At 36.4% G+C, this 23,602-nt stretch overlaps 2 protein-coding genes across 4 annotated transcripts in view; one reads left to right on the top strand and one right to left on the bottom strand.

Moving 5' to 3' along the window:
• Positions 1-2,214: 2,214 nt before the first annotated feature.
• On the bottom strand, positions 2,215-23,404 carry AP5M1 (adaptor related protein complex 5 subunit mu 1). Of its 2 annotated transcripts, none has more exons than XM_024231164.3 (8): positions 22,980-23,404; positions 17,193-17,838; positions 11,699-11,926; positions 9,903-10,042; positions 9,109-9,194; positions 8,898-9,016; positions 5,393-5,489; positions 2,215-2,928 (listed from the first exon to the last, which is right to left on the bottom strand). In XM_024231164.3, exons 1-8 carry the CDS (start codon positions 23,057-23,059, stop codon positions 2,846-2,848), a joined length of 1,479 nt encoding a protein of 492 aa, XP_024086932.3. In that variant the 5' UTR covers positions 23,060-23,404; the 3' UTR covers positions 2,215-2,845.
• Positions 23,171-23,602, top strand: part of EXOC5 (exocyst complex component 5) — a 61,835-nt gene continuing 61,403 nt past the window's right edge. Inside the window, exon 1 of one of the 2 annotated variants that reach the window (XM_002824776.5) lies at positions 23,171-23,427. In XM_002824776.5, coding sequence (XP_002824822.1) covers positions 23,401-23,427 — 27 coding nt within the window. In that variant the 5' untranslated portion in view covers positions 23,171-23,400. Of the gene's footprint in view, positions 23,542-23,602 lie in introns of both variants that reach the window. The other variant, XM_009249105.4, reaches the window with a different exon arrangement.

Genomic DNA, 23,602 nt, shown 5'->3' with positions numbered 1-23,602 from the left:
ATGTATAAAAACACCGTAATAATTTTAACCCAGTAGAAATACTGAATTGGTGTGAAAAAAATGAAAACGATTTTATGGGACAGACTAATGTTTAATAAAAAATTTTTTTAAACAAATAATTGTCATCGGAATTCTTGACAAGACTACTTGAAACTTGACATTTGAATCAATTACTTCAAAAGTTAAAAAAAAATTGCCACCACCGTAAGGGTATTGCCTAAGTACTATATTGCTGGCTCTAAAAAGTTTTTAAAATATTGTTTAGTAAAAAATGGAGAAAAGAAGCGTTTACAAAATCATGAACCATCTGTTCTGGAGTTCATTCTAAAAAATTTAATACTTTTTTTTTTTAACCTTTCGAGTTTATTGAAGAATAATTACCGATGTGATAGACATCAGATTTCATAATCATATTTTGGCACTAAAAGGGAATTTAGCAATTTTGCATCTAAAGAAGGTCTGACACTATCCAAATCTTTCACTGGAAGTACTTGCTCATATTCATTGCAAACGCAAAGCATCTTTCAAGTTAAAAAATGCAAAGAATAGTTATCAAAGAAAATGAATAAAATCCATAGTGAGATAATTTTTTAGAAAATGATTGAAGTTTTAACCCAAGAAAGGACTCTTAGAGTGTCTTATAGCTTAGAATAAGAACATGTCAATCACGATTAAGCTTCTGGAATCGGAATCCCTTTGAAATGCAGCTGTTTCTTCTTTAATTGTGGCAGCGGACTCTGAAGAAAAGAAAGGTCCAGCCTTAAAGATGAGTAAGGAATACAAAATAGCTCAGGATTAGTTGTGGAGTTCAAAGGTCGCTAATTACACTAAGGAGTTCCCAGACACAGGGAAAACATTAAACAGGTCACCTACCAAACGGAAAACAGACTTTGTCTTCAGAAATTATCCTGAAGTGACAGGTTTCTAGACAAAATCAAAAGCATCACAGTGTGCCCAGCTGATCTCAATGGGATGAAAACCTAAGTTGGTTCAGTTCTGTAGCACTATGTTAGAATGGAATGGCAACAGATGGCATCAGGTTCCCCAACACCTCATCACTTTTCCAGGACACCCTAGATTTTCCTCCGGTTTCTAGAAATGTCAAATAGAAGATTCACTGATTTTTCTAACTGCTTATAAACTTTTGCCTAGGGGATTATTGTATTAAATCTTTGCCTACTCACTAGATAAATGCCTCTTGCTTACCTTAGTGTATTTGGTAAACATTTATACAATCAAGATTCCAAATGGCTCCATTACCATTAACTTATCAACATAAGTGAAATGTTAAGCTTTATTTGAGTTTAAGAGAGATCAAATAACTTATAGGGAATGATATTTTCTTCTTTCAAAAGGAAAGTTTTCACTGCTGATTATCTATGATTAAGCTAGAATAACAAGTTAAAGTCCTGGTCAGGCAGTTATTCTTTTTTTCTTTGTTACTTGGGATAATTTTGAACACAGAACCTTATGCCATGATAATGCTTTGCAGAAAATGAGTTTATGAGTAGGACTGACCTTAATTAAAAAATCATATTTCAAATCCTAAATTTATATGCACTATACCTTTAAACTATCATGCTTTCTTTTGAGGAGTTAGCAGCTTTTCTAAGCTTTTCCTTAGAAGACTCATTAAAAAACAGAACCCAAGATATAATCAAATTGAGTATTAATCTTTAATGCATATATTTTTTTCTCATTTGTAAAAAGACTTGAATGAAGTTTTGAGGTTCGTGAGATTTCATCTTTTCTTGAATGGTCACTTAAAGTCCAACTTGACAATGAACTGCTCTGAAAACATAATATGACATATAATTGCAGAAGCAGGTAGAGGATAAAGATGATGACTAGATGGTTTCTGAAGAAATCAAGAGAATGGTAAGAAAGTGAGAGTGACAGCTTTAAGGAGATATATACTACATGTGACTAAAATAAGCTTAAATGATACTCTACTCACAGAGTGCCTTTTGAATTTTTACCAGAATTCATTCATTAATTTTAACTTAATAAGACACAGCAAGAGCAGTATTAGATCTAAATTACCTTTAAAAATTTGGCTGCAGACATTAAATGATTACAAAACACTATGATCATCTTCTGAAGGTATTCCACACATCTTAATATGGTTACTGACATCCTAAGCAAAATGTCATTGTGGCAGATTAACAAGCTTACTTAAAAACTAACTCTAGAACAGAGATCACACACCTTAAGTAGAATTATGCAGATTCTTTATTAGTCAATAGGATAGTTCTGATTAAGAAGAACAGGTTTCTATTTAAACACTTTTCCTTTGTCTCTGTTGGCTGTTTTTTGAAGAGATGTAGTTGTTTCTAACACGGTCTCTGGTATTCTGTAACACCACCTTATACTAGGAGCTTAGTACTTAGATTTGGAAGAGAAAATAGTTTTTATCTTGCACATTATCTACAACCCATTGGGAGTGGCTGCCTGAATCTCTGAACTAAAAAGGACCCTGACCCTTTACCCAAGGCTCAGTACAGAAAAGGGCTGTAATTGATTAGCAATGTCTGCCACAGAAACACTAGGAAACAAGTGTGGCAGGGTGACCCAGGACTAGTCTAAAATAAGCCCAAGTGAATCATTACTTTTCTATGTTCTGAATTATACTGGCATAAAATCGAAGGTTAACAAAAGGAGACATTAGCTTTTAAAACGTCCTTTCAAGCTCTATCAGACTACAAACACTACATAAGACTACTTTTACAATTAAATCATTCAGTGATTTTTCACTCACAGGTTATATGCATCCACATTAAAAATATAAGATTATGATTTTCTTTAAACTGTTATCATTATATAATCCCATTTAAACATGGGACTATTACAATAATAATGATCCATATGTTACTGGAGCAGGGGCTTTAGAATTCCAGATGTAATAATCAGAAGAAATTAGTTTCCGGTCTAAAGAAAAGAAAAAGAAATTAATGATAAGACTATTTTAGCAAAAATTCAACGAGAGCAAAGTCATGATTTTTTTGAAATTGTGGAATGCAGTTATTTCAAGGCAATACTTTGAAATATTCATTTTAATTTGATATTATCAAGATTTTATTATAACTTTTAGCATTTTACAAATATGGACTCATTAAATATTTGAAGAATCCGTCTTTGACCTTATATGAAATATCTCTCATTTATGCCAAATCTGCCAATTTTATCTTCACATTTTCTCTAAAATCTTTTTCGTATGGATCATTACTCTGACTGCAAAAACATTAAAAATTTTTCATTGGTTTCTCTTCTATAACCTTATCACCATAGCCCTGATTCTGGGTCTTGCTATTCTTTACCCAAAGTGTCAGAGATATAAATTAACACCCAACTTCCCAGCAACATTCTAAATAGTTTGCTTCACTGGTTTCTTATTATAGTTCTTATCAATTTAAGCCTTTTTAAAAATGCTTTGAAACTCTAAAAAAATGGCAACCTATTTGAACTAAAGTTTTCTGATATGTAAAGTTGAGATAATAATGTTCATTTGGAGTTACACATGTAAATTCTTTTTATATATATATAATTAAATATCCAATTAAATATAATTATCCAATTCAACCTTTTCTACCTTTCTTCTTCATGCCCTTCTTCATAATGAAAAGAATATAGACTATATTGTCTTTTTTGTTCTCTTCAAAGTTTGAGAACCCAGTAACAATGAAAGGCAAGGCAGCATACTGTTAAGTGGACAGGTTCCAGAGCCAGAATGCTTAAGTATCTGACTCCCAGTTCTGCCATTTGCTAGCTATGGGACCCTAATCTCTCAGTTCCATCAGTGTCCTCATCTGTAAAATGGAGATAACAACACTTACATAGGGTGCTGTGAGGATTAATGAGATAATGCACATAAAACACTTAGAACTTTGCCTGGCATATAGTAAGCAATAAATATTAGCCATTATTATTTAAATTAGTATTATTATTACTAAACTATTTTTAAACTAAGTTGTATATTATGAAAATAGATTTTATTGTCAAGATGATGGCAAAATAAAGTTTTACATAATTGCACAAACTGGCAGTCACATTCTGAAACTAACAGGAAAGAAAAGATGGGTCATAATATTAATTTAAAATGAGTTCTTTCATTCAACATATTTTGTATTAAGAAGCAGGTATGTTCCTATCCTGTATTATGTTCTCTGGAAATTAGTGCAGTATGTTTAGTTAACATAAATAAATTATTTTCCCATAGACAATCTAAAATACCGGTCTGTTTGCTTTCAGTCTCTCATATATACAACAAAAAAATGATGTAAGAGAAAACACAGGGCAAGCCTAGGGAAGTAAAGAATACTGGTTTATTCTGCTTATATTACATAGAAGTTATATTGACATGCACAAGTAGTTGCTTAGAATTCTGTAGTTCTGAGTTCTCTAATTCTCTTGAAATGTCCATGGAGAGTCCTTTCCTATTCTTTCTATTTTAGGAACCCTAATCCTTAGTTTAAGAAATATTTATCTAACTATAATAATAAAAATGTGTGTAAATTGGGATTATTCTTATCCACATATATAACAGCTTTATTCTCCTTAATGTATGAGGCAAAAAGGTTCTGTTAAAGTTTAGATAACTACCTCATTTTAGCTACTATTCGATGTTACATATTTCTATTTGATCTGAATTAAATAATTTTGATTCATTTATACATTTTTTGTCTCATTATATTTTCATATGTTTCGTGTGTGTGTGTGTATGTGTGTGTGTACACACATATAGATCTATACTTTACCAACCATTAAACATACTAAAATCAGGAAACGTCTTTTTTATTGTCTTCCTATTGATAGAATAGAGAAGGTGCTAAATAATGCTTATTGATTGCAACATTTGCTAAAGATATTTAAAAGTTTTAAATAAGAATCACCTCTAGTATCTATTAAATCTATACTATACGCTAAGCATCATACTAAGTCAATACAATCTTATTTAAACCTCATAACAATCCTGAGGTAAATCGCACTATTATTTCCATTTTATAGACAAGAAAATTAAAACTTCAAGAAGTTCGCTAACTTGCCCAAAGTTATACAGCTAATGAAATGGCTGAGCCAGGCTTAAGCCCTGTCTGTCCAACATCACAGTCTCTGTGAACCATCTCTGAATAACCAGAGAAAAACAAATCCAATTTTATACTGAAGTTCACCTCTATCCCAATCTTTGCTCATCCAGACCACTTTATAAACAAGAAGAAGGCAGAGGGCAGTGTAAAGTACACAAACTGTTATGTGGGGTAGAATCAGCCCAGAATTTTATAAATTGGGATTATTCTCTAATCTCTAAGTTCTGTTACATTCAAATTTTACCTTAGGTAATAACTGCAAACACCATTTTAATTGCCTTAAGTTAGTCTGAATCTGTGAAACTTACGTGCACTTATTTTTGGTTTTCCTGATGCAAAAACTTGAACTGAATGCTGATCTGCATAACATCCAGTAAGTGTGTAATCTAAGATCCTAAAATGAAGCTAGAAAGAAGAGAGAAATGTACCAAATTAAGGTCATTATTTGGTAAAAAGGATGGTTACATTTTTTCCCTTAACCCAGTTTTAGGGAATTTATTTTACACAGTTCACAAAATAAAAACCACAAGTACTAAACTTGAATTGTGTGTGTGTGCACACATATGTATACAAAAACACATATAATTTTTTTTTCCGTTTGCATTAGGGGCATTTTTTTGTAAGGCTGTCGTTATGAAGTACTTAACACACAATATGCACTTCACTAACAGCTCTAATCCATACTGCAAGGTATGCTGAATGAATTGAGGTTCAAAGATGGAAGCAACTGGTATCCCAGCACATAAGCAGCAGAGCTGGCATTTGAACTCAGACCTTACCGACTCCAAAAGCTGGTGCTGTCTCCCGCTGTGCTGCTGTCTTGTATGCCCTATATTCTCTTCTATCCCTAGGGCTATGTGGCTATGATATATTCTAGATCATAAGTCTTTTACAGGCAGGAAAGTATACACCTTCTAATAAAATATAATTTAATTATGAAAACAGAAACATCAGTTTATCTTGTGTTTAGGGGGAATAAGCTGTGCTACTTAATTTTCCAGAAGGGTGAAATTTAACTTTTACAGAACTAAGCTAAGGAATTACCTTTTCCCTCACCTAGAAAACCTTTCTAAAACGTACTCCATAATTCCTGGATTTCACTGACAATGTGGGGCTATCACTACAAATGCCAACTATTATACTGTGCTGTAACAGGGTGAATCATTAGTACCTTCCCTGAAAACAGCACACTCTGTTGTCCAGGTTGCAGTGCAGTGGCCAGGGTGCCCCTAAGTTACAATGACATTCACATGACCTATGAAAAAATCTATGCTTCATGGAGCTCTAGTTCTCCCTTGCTGTGATTCTCCTTATCTCTGCTGCTAAATGCTCCAGATTTTTGCAGTATCCTGATATCTTTTTATATATTTTTTCTGCTATCTCTATTCCCAGCAAATTTCTCCCATTTCCTAACTTTCTCTATTAATTACCAAACTAACTGATCACATGCATAAGATGTGATTTAGAATGTAATGTAATTTTCAGATCTTCTCAGCAATTTTTTTTTTCCTGTTGCAACTCAAATTATCTCTGATAATAAAGGGCTTTTTCTTGCTTTTTTGGTATAATTCTCAATGCTGGAAGTTATGACAAGACTGATTTCCATACAACTGAAATACTGTAAAACACACTTAGATCATTCAGTCAACAAAAATATGTGCTACGTGCTTTCAATGTGAGTGTAACTGGTTGGTGATGGGAATGAATAGAAAAATCGTAATTCCTACCTTTGAAGAACATAGAATGTGTGGTAACATTCCACATTTTTTTCTGAAAGGTATCTGAAGTAGGAATTTTTATAATAATCCTTGAAACAAAGCTTCTGGACATAAGTGAAGCCAAGATAGAAGAAATGAATTATCATCAGTATACTTCCAACTTCACTACCACTTCCCCTAATTGCCTGTATTTCTCTTGATTTCTTTAATACATTTTTTAGGTTTTCCTGCTACCTTTCTAATCACTCCTTCAATTCCCTCATTTGTTTTTTTAAATCTTCCTGTATTATTTTATCCTTTTCTGATCTTATTTATTTCCACTGCCTCAACTATTTCTTCTCTGTGGCTAATTCCTAAATCCTTGTATACAGCTAAGCCTTCTCTTAGAATCAAGCTTTAGATTTTTAGCTACCCACTGAACATTTACAATGGGCTATATTGCTATTACCAGCAAAAAATATGATATGAAACCCATTTCTTCCCAATTTTCTCCATATCAATAATTTAGGTATATTCACCCATTCAGCAAATATTTATGTGTTAGGTCCTGGACTAGATATTTGGAATAAAACAATGAATGAATGAGATTCACATCTCTACCGTCTTAAAAAGCGTCAAATTTGGTTTAAGTTCCATTTTTTTTTAACAATATCATCTTGGAACAACACCATTCCTTGTCTCTGTATTTAATTAGTGGTCAAGGCTTTATTTTATCGCAGCTTTTGCAGCAGTCCCTTCATTTTTCTCCCTTCTCCCTTCTTTTCTCTTTCTGTTGACATTACACTAACTCAGCATTATTAACATTACAATATTACCCTTTCATATGGAATATTAATATGTTACAGAATGGCTTGTCTCTAGTTTTTTTACTCACCTTCCTTACATCCATTCCAGATTAACGTTCATAAAATATCACTTATGAAAGACTATCCCCTACTTAAAAAAGTACACCATCAACCAAAGGAATAAAAGTCAGATTCAAACCCTCTATAATCTTAATCTAAATTACGTATCCAGTCTCTCATAGTACTACTATTTTTAGCACTGGTTTCTAAGCATGCCTTGTTTATCCTTCTTTACTCTTTTAAGTAATTTCTTTACCTAAACAAATGTTAGTCAGTCTTCAAGTCTTCATATTCATGCATTTCTAGGCCTCAGAGTTTGGCTTAAACTTCACCTCCATTGTAAAGCTTTCCATAACAACTTCAGCTGTAGCACCTTTTTCTTGAAATACCAAAGGCTGTTAGCACTGATAAATTGTTGATGTGCAACACTGAAAAATTCCTGGAGGGCAAGGACTACATCTTCTATTTTTTGTATACAAATCTCAATTTTTTTTTTTTTTTTTTTTTGAGACAGAGTCTTACTCTATCGCCCAGGCTGGAATGCAGTGGCACAATCATAGCTCACTGCAGCCTCGAACTCCCCAGGCTTAGGTGATTCTCCTATTTGAACCTCCCAAAAAGCCGTGACTAAAGGTGTGCACCACCATGCCCAGCTGATTTTTCTATTTTTTGTAGAGGCGGGGTCTCACCATGTTGGCCAGGCTGGTCTTGAACTCCTGGGGTCAAGCGATCCACCCACCTTGGCCTCCCAAAGTGCTGGGATTATAGGTGGAGCCACCATGCCTGGCCCAAATCTCAAATTTGATAACCAAAAGCTGAGCAGAATTAGACTAAGTTGGGGTATTTAGGTTAGCTGGTTCCCTTTAAAAAACAAAAAAACCCCTTGTTTAAAAGAGATCTGGTCACACTCTGTTGTCCAGGTTGCAGTGCAGTGGCACAATTTAGCTCACTGTAACCTTGAACTCCTGGGCTTGAGCGATCCTCCCACCTCAGTCTCCCCAATAGCTGGGACTACAGACATCCCGCCACTATGCCTGGCTTTTTAAAATGTTCAAGCATTAAGTGAAATAGAAGTGACTAATACTAAACAACAACAAAAAATCAAACAAAAATCCAAAAGAGAACTTATCCCAGACAAAAATAACAGAATTCTAAAACAATTGGTGGAAAACACTAAAAATCAACTAGAAATATGCAATTTATAAACAAAGGAAGGGCGCTACTGTAGTGAGCCGTATAAATATGTTTACCTTTAAATATGCTGTTTCTCCAATACAAATTGGGTCAAATGGCTGCTTCTCATGGCTCTTGGCTCCAAAAGTTACAGTTCCAGAAAGACTAATTTCCATTGATTTTGGGAACTTCTGGCCTAAAACACAAATATGCCAATAAACAATTCTAAATTAAGTAGATTCTACAGTAAATGAAAAGAAAAAAAATCAATAAATAAAACTTGCTCACCAATAATCCAGATCAATAAGCTTTTCTCTCGAAATACTTCGAGCTGGCCAAAACTAGTTTTGTATTCCAAATGTGTAATTGGACCTCTTTAAAAAGAAAAGGATAAAATAGAAAAAGATCACAGATATAACAGTTTTAAGAGATCTAAGTCAAACTTGGCCACTGTTACTTAATACAAGGACAGCATAAAAGCAGATCTGTATTCAAGTTTGCAGAATAGAACAAATAATGAATGTTAAATCTTGAAAAACAACAAGCACACATAAACATTTTTGGTGATGATGTGTATTTCATTATTAATCCTTAAGACAACTATGAAATCATACGAAATGTATTAATACAGTCACATGGGTTGCTACAATAAGACTATGATTTTACTATATATGTAGATATATTTTGACAAAAAACTATGCTGCAGAATAAATTTAAAAGTAGAATTGATAATAAAGTAATATTATGATATAATTGGCTAATTCACCAGGTTGTTGATAGTTTGGTTTGACTTGTATATGGAAAAATTGCTAGAAATAAATCCGGTAGAAAAATAATCCCTGAGGAAGCTACATTGGCTTAAGTGTATAATTTACTAGTAAGTTTAACTAGAAAGATAAAGGCATATTTAAAGGCAAACAAGATTATTTTTATGACTATATCATGAAAATCAGCATTCATTTAAATACAATAAAATTGTTCAGACCTTAAAAATAAGGTAAAAGACAAAGACAATTTATTGTGGGACAGTGGAAATGTATTAAGGAAGACAGAAATTATGGCAATATGCATTTTATTCCTACCTATTGTAAAAAGGTATATGGGCTTCACAGAATTCAAAATTATTTTTCACACTTTCATGAAGTTTTAAATTAATGGTTATTCTCAGTTGTACTTCTTCCTCCTTCATTTGATAAAAACCCAAAATTGGTGGGACAGGGACCTAAAAAGAAACATAAATGTCTATATAATTCTCAGGTTAATGGGTCTAAAACACCAAAAGTAACTAAGAAAAGAGTTACTTTTAATGACTTGGAGATTATTCCAAGTTGTTTTGGTAACAGCAATGATGAATCTATATTCATCATAAGGATAGGGATTCTTCTGTTTTCAGAGATGAGAAAAGTGCTTTACAAAGGTGTACAATGCGTTCTTGTTCCTATACTTGCTCGTCCAGGCTCCCTGTCTCCATGTTCTCTGACCTGCAGCACAGGGCATGCAGTAGGCATACTGATTACTGCCAACCTGCCCACAGCTCCTGTTGCTCCAATTGAATCCCATGAGTTCTCCAATCCCATCGTTCAGCAGTAACTTACTTGGTTGGTCATCAATAACTGACTGAAGACGAAACAACTTGTAGGCTGGGGTAAGCCAATCATTATTTCTGGTACATGTGAAGTAAGACACAGAAAGACTACTTATACAGTGCAAGCCCTAGAGCTGTAAGGTCATGTGTAAGCAGAGAAAGCCAGTTGAAAGAGGAGACTGAGAAGCAGAGATGTGACAGACAGGGTGGACCTTGAGTACAGGCTGATATTAATTTTCTGGTTCTAGTCCCAGTAAGAACTGTGTCTGCTTCTTTTCTTATCCTTAAATGGCAATGAGATTGCCTATTGCATTCTCAAAATAAATTCGCTCTACTTAAGCTAGCTTGAGTAGGTTTTTCTAACTTACTCATTCACAACTAGGACAAGAAATAAATGGTATAGTAGAAACGAGGTTTGGGAGTCTGAAAAATTGGGGTTCAAATCCAGGCAGTGCCATTTATCAACTATAGACCTGGTGCAAGTCATTTCACTTCGAGACTCTCCTCAGCTGTAAAATGGGGATAATGTTTAATCTAAAGGTTGTTAGCAGTACTACAGTACTAGAGAAAATACATGTAAAGTGCTTAGGACAATGTCTGACACACAAGCAATTATTCAATAAACAATAAATAGCTATTAATCATAATATATATTTGTAATTCAGGTTGCCTGCGATGAGGGGTATTTTATGTTCATGGTTAAAATCATGACTAAATCATAGCAAAATCTATCCCATGATCATGAACTCCTTTTTAGGGAATATTAAAAAAAAGTTCAATTATTTTGAAAGCTATTTACAAATAGTTACCAACACCAAAGATAAGAGGTATCTTATTCAAATAAGTGAATCTTTTTTTTTTTTTGAGATGGAGTCTCACTCTGTTGCCCAGGCTGGAGTGCGCTGGTGCAACCTTGGCTTACTGCAACCTCTGCCACCTGGGTTCAAGCGATTCTCTTGCCTCGGCCACCCAAGTAGGTGGGACTACAGGTGCACGACACCACGCCTGGCTAACTTTTTGTATTTTTAGTAGAGACAACGTTTCTTCATGTTGGCCAGGCTGGCCTGAAACTCCTGACCTCAAGTGATCCACCTGCCTCAGCCTCCCAAACTGCTGGGATTACAGGCATGAGCCACCGTGCCTGGCCTAAATCTTCATCTTCAATCATCAATTATTGTCTGACAAATAGAACTTTTTCTAAGTTCTCATACCAAGAGTGTGAATTATTTACTTATCAATAGCATTTATGAATATAAAGATCAGCAAACTCTCAACTATTCTAGGGTTGTTTACCTGGGAAGTGTAGTAGCATAAGTTGAATGACTCTAAAGGTGGAGTGAATGGAAATTTGTAAGGCCCACTAAATGCAGAGTCATCCATTGCATCAATACTACTAGAAGTCAGAATTGCAGAATCAAGAGAAGTTACACAAGGATGAACTAGAATATCCTGAAGTGGAGATCCATTGGTGGGGAGACTCAAGCTGATGGTAACATTTGGCATGATTCCTTCCAAGTCACACTGAAATGCAAACAGAAAGATTATCACCAAAATCTCAGAAGCAAATGTCTGTTTGAGGCTTTTCAAAATTTATCAAAGTCATTTTCCCCAATTAACTCAGTTTTCTCTAGGTATTGTTCTCTTTGCTTTCTGTGTTCTTATTAATGGTTTTATCATGTTCTTAGACACCCAAGCCAGAGACCAGGAGAGCCCTCATAGACTCCATTGCTTATCTCTAAAGCTCTTACAAAGATAATTTAAATCTGCTGAATTTTCTCCATTCCTGTTGAAACACACTGATATGGGCCCTTACAATTTCTGCCACAGCCCTCTAAATATTTCTGGACTTGCTTTCCTCTAATCAGTCCTCTAATCCTCCATCGATGCCAGAGCTATCTTAATGAAACATAATTTTTATTATATTTTTTCCATGCTCAAATCCTTTCAGTGATTCTACTTCGATTCTGTATTACCTGTAAAGCCTTTCATTGTTTGACTGTCATCTACCTACTTTTTATTTTCCTTCAACTTTTAAGTTCCAGGGTACATGTGCAGGATGTGCAGGTTTGTTACATACGTAAACGTGGGCCATGGTGTTTTGCTGCACAGATCATCCCATCACCTAGGTATTAAGCCCAGCATCCATTTGCTATTCTTCCTGATGCTCTCCCTCCTCTAACCCCCACAACTGACAGGCCTCAGTGTTGTTGTTCCCCCCTTGTGACCATGTGGTCTCGTCATTCAGCTCCCACTTATAAGTGACAACATGAGGTGTTTGGTTTTCTGTTCCAGCATTAGTTTGCTGAGAATAATGATTTCCAACTCCATCTACGTCCGTGCAAAGGACATGATCTCGTTCCTTTTTATGGCTGCACAGTATTCCATGGTGTATATGTACCACATTTTCTTTATTCAGTCTAACATTGATAGGCACTTATGTTGATTCCATGTCTTTAGTATTGTGAATAGTGCTGCAATGAACATACGTGTGTATGTATCTTTATAGCAGAATGATTTATATTTCTTTGGGTATATATCCAATGATGGAATAGCTGGGTCAAATGGTATTTCTGCCTCAATGTCTCTGAGGAATTGCCACAGTCTTCCACAATGATTAAACTAATTTACACCCTCACCAACACTGTAAAAGTGTTCCCTTTTCTCTGCAATCTTGCCAGCACCTGTTGTTTTTTTAACTTTTTAATAATAGCCATTCTGACTGGTGTTGGATGGTATCTCATTGCGGTTTTGATTTGCATTTCTCTAATGATCAGTGATGTTGAGCTTTTTATCATGTTTGTTGGCTGCATGTATGTCTTCTTCTGGGAAGGGTCTGTACATGCCTTTTGCCCACTTTTTAATGGGGTTGTTTTTCTTCATCTACCTCTTTAATAATTTTCTACCCTGCAACTTATACGTAGTCATATTGGATTCTTGCATTTCCCTAAATAAATCATACTGTCTTATACCTCCAAATGCACCTTTGCATGTGCTATTCCTTCCAGCCGCAATGTCCTTTTCTCCCTGTAAATGCTTTCATTCTTCATGTCTTAGCTCATTAGATGCTGTGTGTGAAGCCTTACATTCTGTATCACCTCTACAGCCTACCTTTGCTTATGTAGAGAAGCCCAGGATCTTCTTCCCTATGTAGTCTCGGTTAGTTTGCCAATGAGAGGTACTCATGAGAGATCCACAAAGGAAAAGAAAAAAGGAAGTAATTTTTCTTGAAAGTTCTTTGAAGCCAGACAGGACAGCCTCTCAAACCTGTCCTTGAGCTCCTACTTTAAGGCCAAAGTGGCCAGATGCTGCACTTCTGCGGACTTTTCCTTGGATTTCCACTGTGAGGTCATAACAGACAGACATGGCAGTTTCTCAGACTTCTTTGTGAACTTTTGATTTGTCTATCTCCTCCAGTCTCCAGACTGAAGTCCTTAGTGACTGTTTCTGAAAGGCTACAGCTAGAGCATCAAAGACTTATTTCCTCAGTGCTTCTTGAGTAAGCCCTGATTTTTATATTAGACATCTTTACTCCCATAAATGTTATAGTGGCTTCTTCTGGCCCAACCAGACTGATATACTTTACTTATGTTTGTAGGTACTCAGGCTCTTTGTACCTCTATCTTGAAATTCACCTCTATTAAAGCTTGGATCAAACTGACCAACTGAGCCCCATAAGAATTATTGATATCTTCTGTTTCAGCAGAAATATTTTAAGAGTTAGTGAACTCTGAAAGCATAACACTTAGCTCCTAATGCACTATCATATATTAGATTGTACCATGCATTAACTGTCCACCATCTACAGGTATCTGGTCCACTTCTCTTTTCAAGCTTTAAATTCTTTGAAAGCAAGAATCGTTACATTTTTCTTAGTACCTCTAGTGCCTGACACATTTCTATGGGTATAAAACAATAATAAAAAATGTTTGCTGAGTGGCTATCTTTTTCTAATTATAAACCTACTTTTGTTTTCAATTTCTAATATGAAATGTTTCACTTTTAATGTTTTACCTACTATTTGACATGTGTGGGAATTCATTATGTATCTGCTACACAATGTAAGTACTTACAGAGCAGGCAGGCATTACGAAGAGTACTATATACAATTAGTGCCTTTATAAGGTCTCTCAGTGACAATTACAATAATGTCAGTCACATTAAAAATAAATATGCCAAATAATCTTATTTTAAAACTTAAAAAAAGTTTTAGGATTTCAACTTTTAGACCATCTGCTATTTTCTATATGTGAACTAATAAGAATAAATGAAAAGTAGTTTTGCTTTTGCTAGATATTTATGGAGACAAAATAAGCAAACATCAATAGTAAATACCATTGAAATTTAATAATATTCAGTTTATACTTAGTAAATTAATCTCTTAACATTTGTAAAGGGTCAGAGAAAGATCAACCATCATGGAACCTGCCGATGAATCTATCTGGGCACTTAAAATGCCGGATCATCAGTTATTTACTATGGGTTGAGAACATCCATTCTAGAAGGAATTGGTGTACTACCTTTAAACCAATCTGGCATACGTAACCCAACTTTAGAAGTAAAAGTTATTTAAAAAAAAAAAAGGCACCTAAGAGTTTATCTCATTTTAAAAATGAGAAAAGATTCACAAAATTGTGTAACTTTCTAAAGACATACAGAAAATTAGTGGTAAAGTGAGGTCTAGAACTTTGGACCACTGGCCTTTGGCTCTGGTTTTCCACCAGAGTAGGATAAAATGAAGATGATTATTTCCATTTACAATGGGCTTCACAATAAAATTCCTTTAAACAGTAAGTTTCTGAAGTACTCAAAGAATGTTTGGCTAACAGTTATACTATGTACATACAACCTTAAAGAAATATTTAGTATGTAGGTTAACATATAGCCCCATTTTTTTTCCCCTTAAAAACATTTTTTAAATAAGGAAGTTGTCCATCATGATAATCTGTATCAGGACTAAGAGTAGGAACCAATCTGAAATTCTCCTAAGAGTAAACTGGAGTCAGCCTATCAATGAACAGAGACATTAAATGCCATGATATTAATTAGCTCATATAATAAATAACATATTCCCTGTTTATTGCTACAGAATGAAAAAAAAAAAAAACAGAATTGGTGAATTTTCCTATTTTCTTTTTTTTTAAGACAGAGTATAGCTCTGTTACCTAGGCTGGAGTGCAGTGGCATGACTGTGGCTCACTGCAGCCTCTGCCTCCCAGGTTCAAGCGAGTCTAATGCCTCAGCCTCCTGAATAGCTGGGATTACAGGCGTGCTCCATCATGCCTGGCTAATTTTTGTATTTTTAGTAGAGACGGGGTTTCGCCATGTTGGCCAGGCTGGTCTCAAACTCCTGGCCTCAAGTGATTTGCCTGCCTTGGCCTCTGAAAGTGCTGGGATTACAGGAGTGAGCCACTGCGCCAGGCCGTATTTTTCTATTTTCATTTCATTGAACTTAGGAGAAAAAAGATTCAACTACTTTAAAACTTAAGAATGACATAATCCATGAACACCTCAATTTTGGAGCCATTTACAATAGTTATTTCTAATAAAGTGAGTAACTGGAGTATATTTTTGACCATGATGGATATGAGTTTAAAATAGACACACAAACTTTTAGGTAACTTTAATGTTAAACAGGATTAAAAAAAAAAGACAGACCCAATTTTTCTGTTAGGACTGTTCTAATTCTCTGCTCTTGAACTCTAGCTTTATCTCTAATATTTATACACAGCCACACAACATTAAATTTGACATATGAAAAGTATACGTAACTGCAGGGAATAAAGGAAGATAGAAAAATAAAGAAATGAGAATACTATTAATATAAACTTGTAGGAAGTTTACCTGGAGGACTTTATTTTCGATCATTATTCAACATGGCATTAATCACTGCTAACTGTATTGTTATTTACGTTGTCTTTTCCTGTTTTCTATTTCTACAGAGAACCCAATATTAACCTAACGACTTGTTTAAATAAGAGCCCTTCAACATGATTTTAGATATGTCAGAGATGTCAATTTCACCCCTCTAAAGAAAATGGAAAATAGGAGTGGTGACTTTAAAATATGTTCTGAAGTTATTTGACATTACTCTTTTCATAGGTGGAGCCTAATTCTACACCCCTTGAATATGGACCACTTAGTGACTGGCTTCTAATGAACAGAAAGTAGTGGAAGTGTAACCTCCCAGGCTAGGTAATAAAAATAATCGCTTCTGCCTGCCTGCCTGCCTGCCTGTCTCTCTCTCTCCTCTCTCTTCTCTCTCTTTCTCCCTCCCCACCCCTCTCTCATCATCTGGTCTGAGGGAAGCCAGTCACCAAGTGTGAGGACACTTAAGCAGCCAGTTGAGAAGTCCATGTGGAAAGGAACTAAGGCCTTCCTCCAATAACTAGGACCAACTTGTTAGCCATGTGAGTGAGTCATCTTGCAAGTAGATCTTCCAGCCTCAGTCAGACCTTCAGATGACTATAGCCTCAACTGAAAATTTGACTGCAACTTCATGAGTGATTCTACACTGAAAGTTCCCAGCTAAGCTAATCCCTACAGAAACTATGAAAATAATAAATGTCTATTTTGGGGACAATGAGACAATTCTTTACACAGCCACAGATAACTAATATAATTGGTAAGGAATGCAAAAAGATAACATAAAATTTTACATGACTCTCCTATTTAACAACTGCTGCTTAAGATGAAAATAAAAAATGTTATTTAAAATACAACTAGCAAATTTAACTTTTCTCCATATGTTAAATCAAACGATAAAGCAAAAACCAGAGAAAAATCTCACCTTGCAAGTCACTGTTCCAACAACTTGCCATGTATCCGCTATACCCTGTTTATCATATTGCATGGATTTTACCTGTTCAGTGACAGAAATAGAAACTTGTGGTTTTCCTTTGTACGTCCCAGTTTTCCAAGCTGGCTGTTTCTGTGGCTGAGTCACAGATGCAAAATTGGTATTATCTAATGAATTCTGTAAGTTGGCATCTAATAAAGTACCAAATGGACAAGCCTGCAGAAGCAAGTCAGGCAACTGGCTCAATTTTGTATTCAGCTCAGAGTCATTTTTTTGACCTGAATAAAGAAAATCCTGTATCCCAAAAAGAAATTCAAAGCCTTGTGAAACTCCACTGACACTAATTAATGGCGGACGAGGGGACAGAGTTTGTTCAACTAGTGGAACACAAGCATATATCATGTCATTCTTCAGAAAAGCAACAACTGGCCAGAGTTCTTCACCTCCTATCAGGAGTCCATAAATGGATGTTTTATTGATGCGTGAACAGCTATCACGACTCTCAACGAAGTCTTTATCATCATCCAATAATCTAAGTTCAAAGAGCAGTGCTTTAAGAAAGGGACCATCTTCAGGAACAGGCACATAACTTGCTCCATTGAAGACTCTGGCTCGTTTTTCAACAGTTGGATACCGTCTGCATTATGGAAACAGAAACATTATAAATGATTCTTCCAAGTAAAATCAAGATGAAAGAATTTTTTTAAAACTCCCAAATATAAGGCAAACAGTAATAACAATAAAATACACGAGAAACAAATATATACACACATCCACAAAAGCCAACAACCAAAAAATTATAATGCCCATTAAGTTACTATTAGAGTGACTGTTTCATATTTGGTATATAATCTGTTATTCAAAATGCTTAATTCAATTTAGTTATTTAGTTTAGGTAGAGGACATGATTCTAATTTAAAATCCTTGTCTCTCAGCCACTCAGATACCATCCTAGTCAGCAAGGAGTATATACTTGAACTGTTTTAGGCATCTATAAGAATTTTTTTTCTTCTATCTTAGTAGCTAGAGTAGGGCTAACAAAGTGGTTCAATTTAACCCTCCACAATTTTGGATTCATTAGTTGAGATGGTACAATTTTAAAAGGAATGTTCTATTCTACTTAACCTATAGTGAATGAAGGTACCCTGAGTCTTCTTGCCAATCCCTACAAAAACATGGAAGATCATTTTAGTAATAATGGTTTATCTCTATGGCCCTGGAAGATACTTTTAGGTAATAAAAAAGAATAAAATCAGAATGTTTTTGTATATTCTGAGTTGAACTGTAAGCAGTTACTAATTTATCTTTTCTTTGCTTGGAAACAGAAGATGCTTTTGCTTATTTACAGAAATCTGTTAGATCACAGTTTCTCAGTTCCAAAATATGTACTTTTCCTCATTCCTTCTGCCTCCACTCCAAAGTCCAGAACAATGTCATTTATCAGCTGTTAACTTTTGAGTAAATCACTTAACTTCCCTTTGCCTATTTTCTTGTTTGTAAATAAAGGGGTGGCAACAAATCTGCAGTTTTTACCAACAGTCAAAAACATACCTGGCTAAAGCGGTTTTTTATCAAAAAATATTGATGTTTACTAATATTTTAAAAAAATATTAAGTAAGAATGTATTCAAAGTTATCCATATGTAGGTTAGGTGCAATGGCTAATCCAGCACTTCAGGAAGCTGAGGTGGGCAGATCACTTGAGGGCAGGAGTTTGAGACCAGCCTGGCCAACACAGTGAAACCCTGACTTTACTAAAAATACACAAATTAGCTGGTTGTGGCAGTGCACGCCTGTGATCCCGGCTACTTGGGAGGCTGACGCAGGAGAATCTTGAACCCAGGAGGTGGAGGTTGCAATGAGCTGAGCCGAGCCGAGATTGTGACACTGCACTCCACCCTGGGCAACAGAGTGAGACTCCATCTCAAAAAACAAACAAACAAAAAGAAAAACACCAAGCAAGCAAGCAAACAAACAAACAAAAAACCCAAAAGCAGTTACCCATGTATAGGTAAATCTCACCTACATTCTGATGCATTTTCTTGATTGAGAAGGGAAGAATCAGGTAGCACACCAGTAATGGCATGGCATAGCAGGTAAATGCCATTTATTTCTCTAAATCTCTGTATATGAACAGTAGAGATCTCTGGACTAAACTCTAGTCCAATCTCTTATTATCTAGTTTTCCAGAGGATAATTAAAGTTCTTAAGTATAAAAATTTCACAACTGACTGTGAAGATAAGTTAATCTGGGACCTTACACAACACCCCAATATGTGTTCAATAAATATTTTGTTGGATGACTCAACCTATCATTTCTAATTTATTATATGCTTTTTCTAAAACAGGATTCAAGGCTTAAATGGGCCTACAACTATGGGGTATAATACCAACCTAAGCCAGATGTAAGCCGATGCTATTATTATCTGGAAAGGAAACCTTTAAACCAGAATCTTAACCAAGTTTTGTTATAGGAAATAAGACTTAGAGAAAACATCATTTGCCTTCTTAAATCTTAAATATTGGCCACTTATTGACACTTATAAAGTGTCAGTGCCTATCTGTGTAGCTCTAACACCTCCCCCAAGAGGTTAGAAAACTGAAAACATAATAAAATTTAACTAAGTCATTCAATGATACAGAATTAAATTATTTGAACCCAACTTGCTACCTCCATAAATGTATTGAAAAGCCCATCCAAACATATCTGCCTTTTTATTCTTAAATAATATCCTGAGCACAGTGAAAAAACATTCTGAAAACTAGGATTTAAGAAACTTATTTTCTTAAGCAGTAAAAAGTTCACCTCTACGAAATGTTAAGATAAGCTACAAAGCAACAGATATGGTATTGGTACAAGAAAGACAAAGTACTAGAACTGAGACAGACCAACATTTATATGAGGGGACATAACTAACACTACCAATAGCCTCACAAATTAATGAAGACATGACATACTGCTTAAAAGATGATGTCAGAAAAACTGACCCGCAGTACAGAGAAAAACGAAATGGGATTCCTACTTAACATCATATCCAAAGATGGACTACATATGGGTTAAAGACCTAAATGTAACAGATGAAATTATAAAGAGAAGATAATGTAGGAAGATATTTTTGGGAAATATGGGTAAGGAAAAACTTCAACAAATTCCCAAAAGCAATTAACTACTTTGATTGCATCAAAATTAGTGATTTCTGTTTAACCAAGGGAAACATAAAGTTAATTGACAACAGTAAATTAAAGAAAATATCTGTACTATCTAAAAATGACATAGGACTAATACCAAGAATACAAAACAAACTCCTACACATTCAGAGGAAAAAATAAGCAACTTTGAAAGAAAAAAAGGACAAGACATGTACAGGCAATTCACAGTAGAGGAAACTTAAAGGACTAACAATCATTGCTACATACAGAAATGCAAACGAAAATAAGATGTTCTTTATTGGCAAAAATTAAATGTTAGGAAAGAATGGAGATACGGGAACCCCTTCTTGCTGCTAGTGAGTGCGTGGGTGGGTGAAAGCATTCTGTGGAGCAGATTATTTGGCAGTCTTTAGTCAAAATCGGCATAGACATGCCCCATGGACAGATGTGAGGATGCATACTTTGGCAGTGTTCTTTGGAGGCAAATTTGGGAGAGGTCATCAGTAGGTAAAGGGGATAGGTAAATGTGTAGGATGTGAACCATGAGTACTACAGAGCAAGAAGAAACAATGGCCTAGATTTGCACTGTCCAACATAGTAGAACTACCCACATGTGGCTATTTAAACTTAAATAAAAATTAATTAACATTACCCAAAATTAACAATTGAGTTCCTCAGTTATGCTAGCTGCAGCTCAAAAGCTCAATAGGTACTTGTGGCTAGTGGCTACAGTATTAGCCAGTACAGATTAAGAACATTTCTCCTTTCCATCATCATAGAGAATTCTACTGGACATGCTGCCTTAGATGAACACAAAGTATCATGGATGTTTCTTTAAAATAGTGCTGAGAAATTTGACAAATGTAACATTAGGAAGTGAAGTCTAAAGCACACTTAATTATGTAATTTGAAAAATGCATACAATGAAAAAGAGTAACATCGAAGATGTAAGAGTTACCTGTCAGTGGGAAGGGAACCGCAGTTAGAAATAGGTAATCAAATGGAATATAAGTAAAATGAGAGATACTTTGTACGGACTGATGCGCCTGGTAAACCACGTACTAAAGAATATTATTAATCTCCTGTATTTGAGGTCCAACAACAAATGTTGGGGTTAGTGTCAGCCAAAAATCCTGGGGGGAAATGGTAAACTCCAACTCTGATGCCCTCAGGAACAAAAACTGTTAAGGTTGCAAAGAAGGAATTTTTCATATCCCCATTGCCAACCAATTTTCATTTAAAATTACAATCTTTTTTTCTGCCTCAATCTCAATTCTACTATGGTACTACTTCACTATAAGCTTTCTTCAGGGAAGAACGAATTGTGACAAAAAAGAACTATCAATGGCCAGAGAATAAAAGGTGAAACAGACCCACTCGATTGCCACCAACATTTTACAATGAGTTACTGTACAATTCTCTTAACAGAGCTATTTTGATTACACAGGGCAAATTCTAATAGTGGGACCAGATCAACTTACCACAATATATGAAAAAGTGAATAAATTTTTTTGTGTTTCTATTTTCTTCAACAATTAGGAACTGTAAACTGATGATTTCTACCAATGACACATATTAACAAGATAAAAATAAAAGCCTGGGCCCGGCGCGGTGGCTCATGCCTGTAATCCCAGCACTTTGAGAGCCAAGGCGGGCGGATCACGAGGTCAGGAGATCAAGACTATCCTGGCTAACACGGTGAAACCCCCTCTCTACCAAAAATACAAAAAATTAGCCGGGCGTGGTGGCGGGCGCCTGTAGTCCCAGCTACTCGGGAGGCTGAGGCAGGAGAATGACATGAACCCGGGAGGCGGAGCTTGCAGTGAGCGGAGATCGCGCCACTGCACTCCAGCCTGGGGAACAGAGCGAGACTCCGTCTCAAAAAAATAAAAACAAATAAAAGTCTGATATAACTTAGCATGGATTTTTCAGTAGAATAAGTTAAAATGTTCTTGAACGATTTTGTCAATGCATGTTGAAAAATCTGAAACATGTTTAGTGCTCAGTAAATTTTCCACCGTTCCCTTAGTCATCTCCATTTTAATTCTAAGCAGACGGAGGTCATTTTAAAATACACACTAATAGAAAACATATACCGTAATACTTAATATGTACGAGTCATCAACTCAATTCTCAGAACACTGTAAGGTAGGACTATTAAAATCTCCATTTAACAGACGAAACAGAGATCTGTTAACTGGCTAGCCCAAGGTCACGCAGCTATTCGTGGCAAACCTGGGCCACGAAGGACCACAAAACTATGCTACTTCATCGATCTTCCAACATCCCTGAGGATTCAGATTTGCATTTACCTGGAGAATCTCACGGTGCCACAAAGTGGAGTTCCCGGTTCATGGCTTATGAGCCACACTGCCCGCTGCGCCATGGTTAAGTCAGTAAAGCATTAGCTCATCTCATAATTAAGGTCGCCACCGAGGAACAGCGCAGACCGGCTTTCTCAGACGGACTCTTAACAGAAGCCCTGAGGCTCATCCTGCGCCGCACACCGGTCGCGCTCAGCAGAGGTTAGCTTTTTTAGGTGAAGTGACTAACGCTTCTGAGTCGCTCTAGGCCAACACACACCACAAAAAGTTCTAAGAACCCCAACCTATAACCTTGAGAAATTTACCTATACCCTGCAACTCCGGTACTTTCTTCCTCTAAATTCCACTTCCGGAATGGTGGCCCGCAAGGATCAAAGTTCCTCATACACGGTAGCGTCGAGCCTTTTTTCGGTTCGCCCGCCGCTCGTTTTCTTCGCTGGCCCCTCCCGACAACCTCCCTGGCGCGCGCAGTTCCACTTCCGGCGTATGAGGCGGTGACAATGGGAGCAGCGCGGGCGGCGCCGGGAGGCAGCTGACAAGCGTTTGCGGCTTCGCTTCATGGCCGCTCTCCCGCCCCGCCTGGGATCTGTGGGGAGCTGGGGAGCCCGCGGCGGCCTGGAGCCGGAGCTGGCGAGCCGAGCGGAGACCTGTGCGCCGCGCCTCTGAGGCGCAGCATGTGAAGCGGATACGGCATCCAGTGCGCGGCGAGCCTCTCAGCCGGCCGGGATGGCTACCACGGCCGAGCTCTTCGAGGTGGGCCCCGGCGGCTCTACAGGGAGTGGCAGGCCCGGGGTTTGCAGGCAGCTGGGTGGGCGGGCCGAGGAGCGGGCGTTTGCTGGCTGCCCAGGAGGAGCCCTCGGGAGAGAGGTGCGAAACTGAAGGGTTGAGGTGGCAGCTCCGTGTTAGCGCGGGCGGAGCGTGAAATGGG

This window comes from Pongo abelii, chromosome 15 (assembly GCF_028885655.2).
Source record: "Pongo abelii isolate AG06213 chromosome 15, NHGRI_mPonAbe1-v2.0_pri, whole genome shotgun sequence".
Lineage (NCBI taxonomy): Eukaryota > Metazoa > Chordata > Mammalia > Primates > Hominidae > Pongo > Pongo abelii.
The sequence above is the reverse complement of the archived record's forward strand: the minus strand, read 5'-3'. Positions and strand labels throughout refer to the sequence as shown.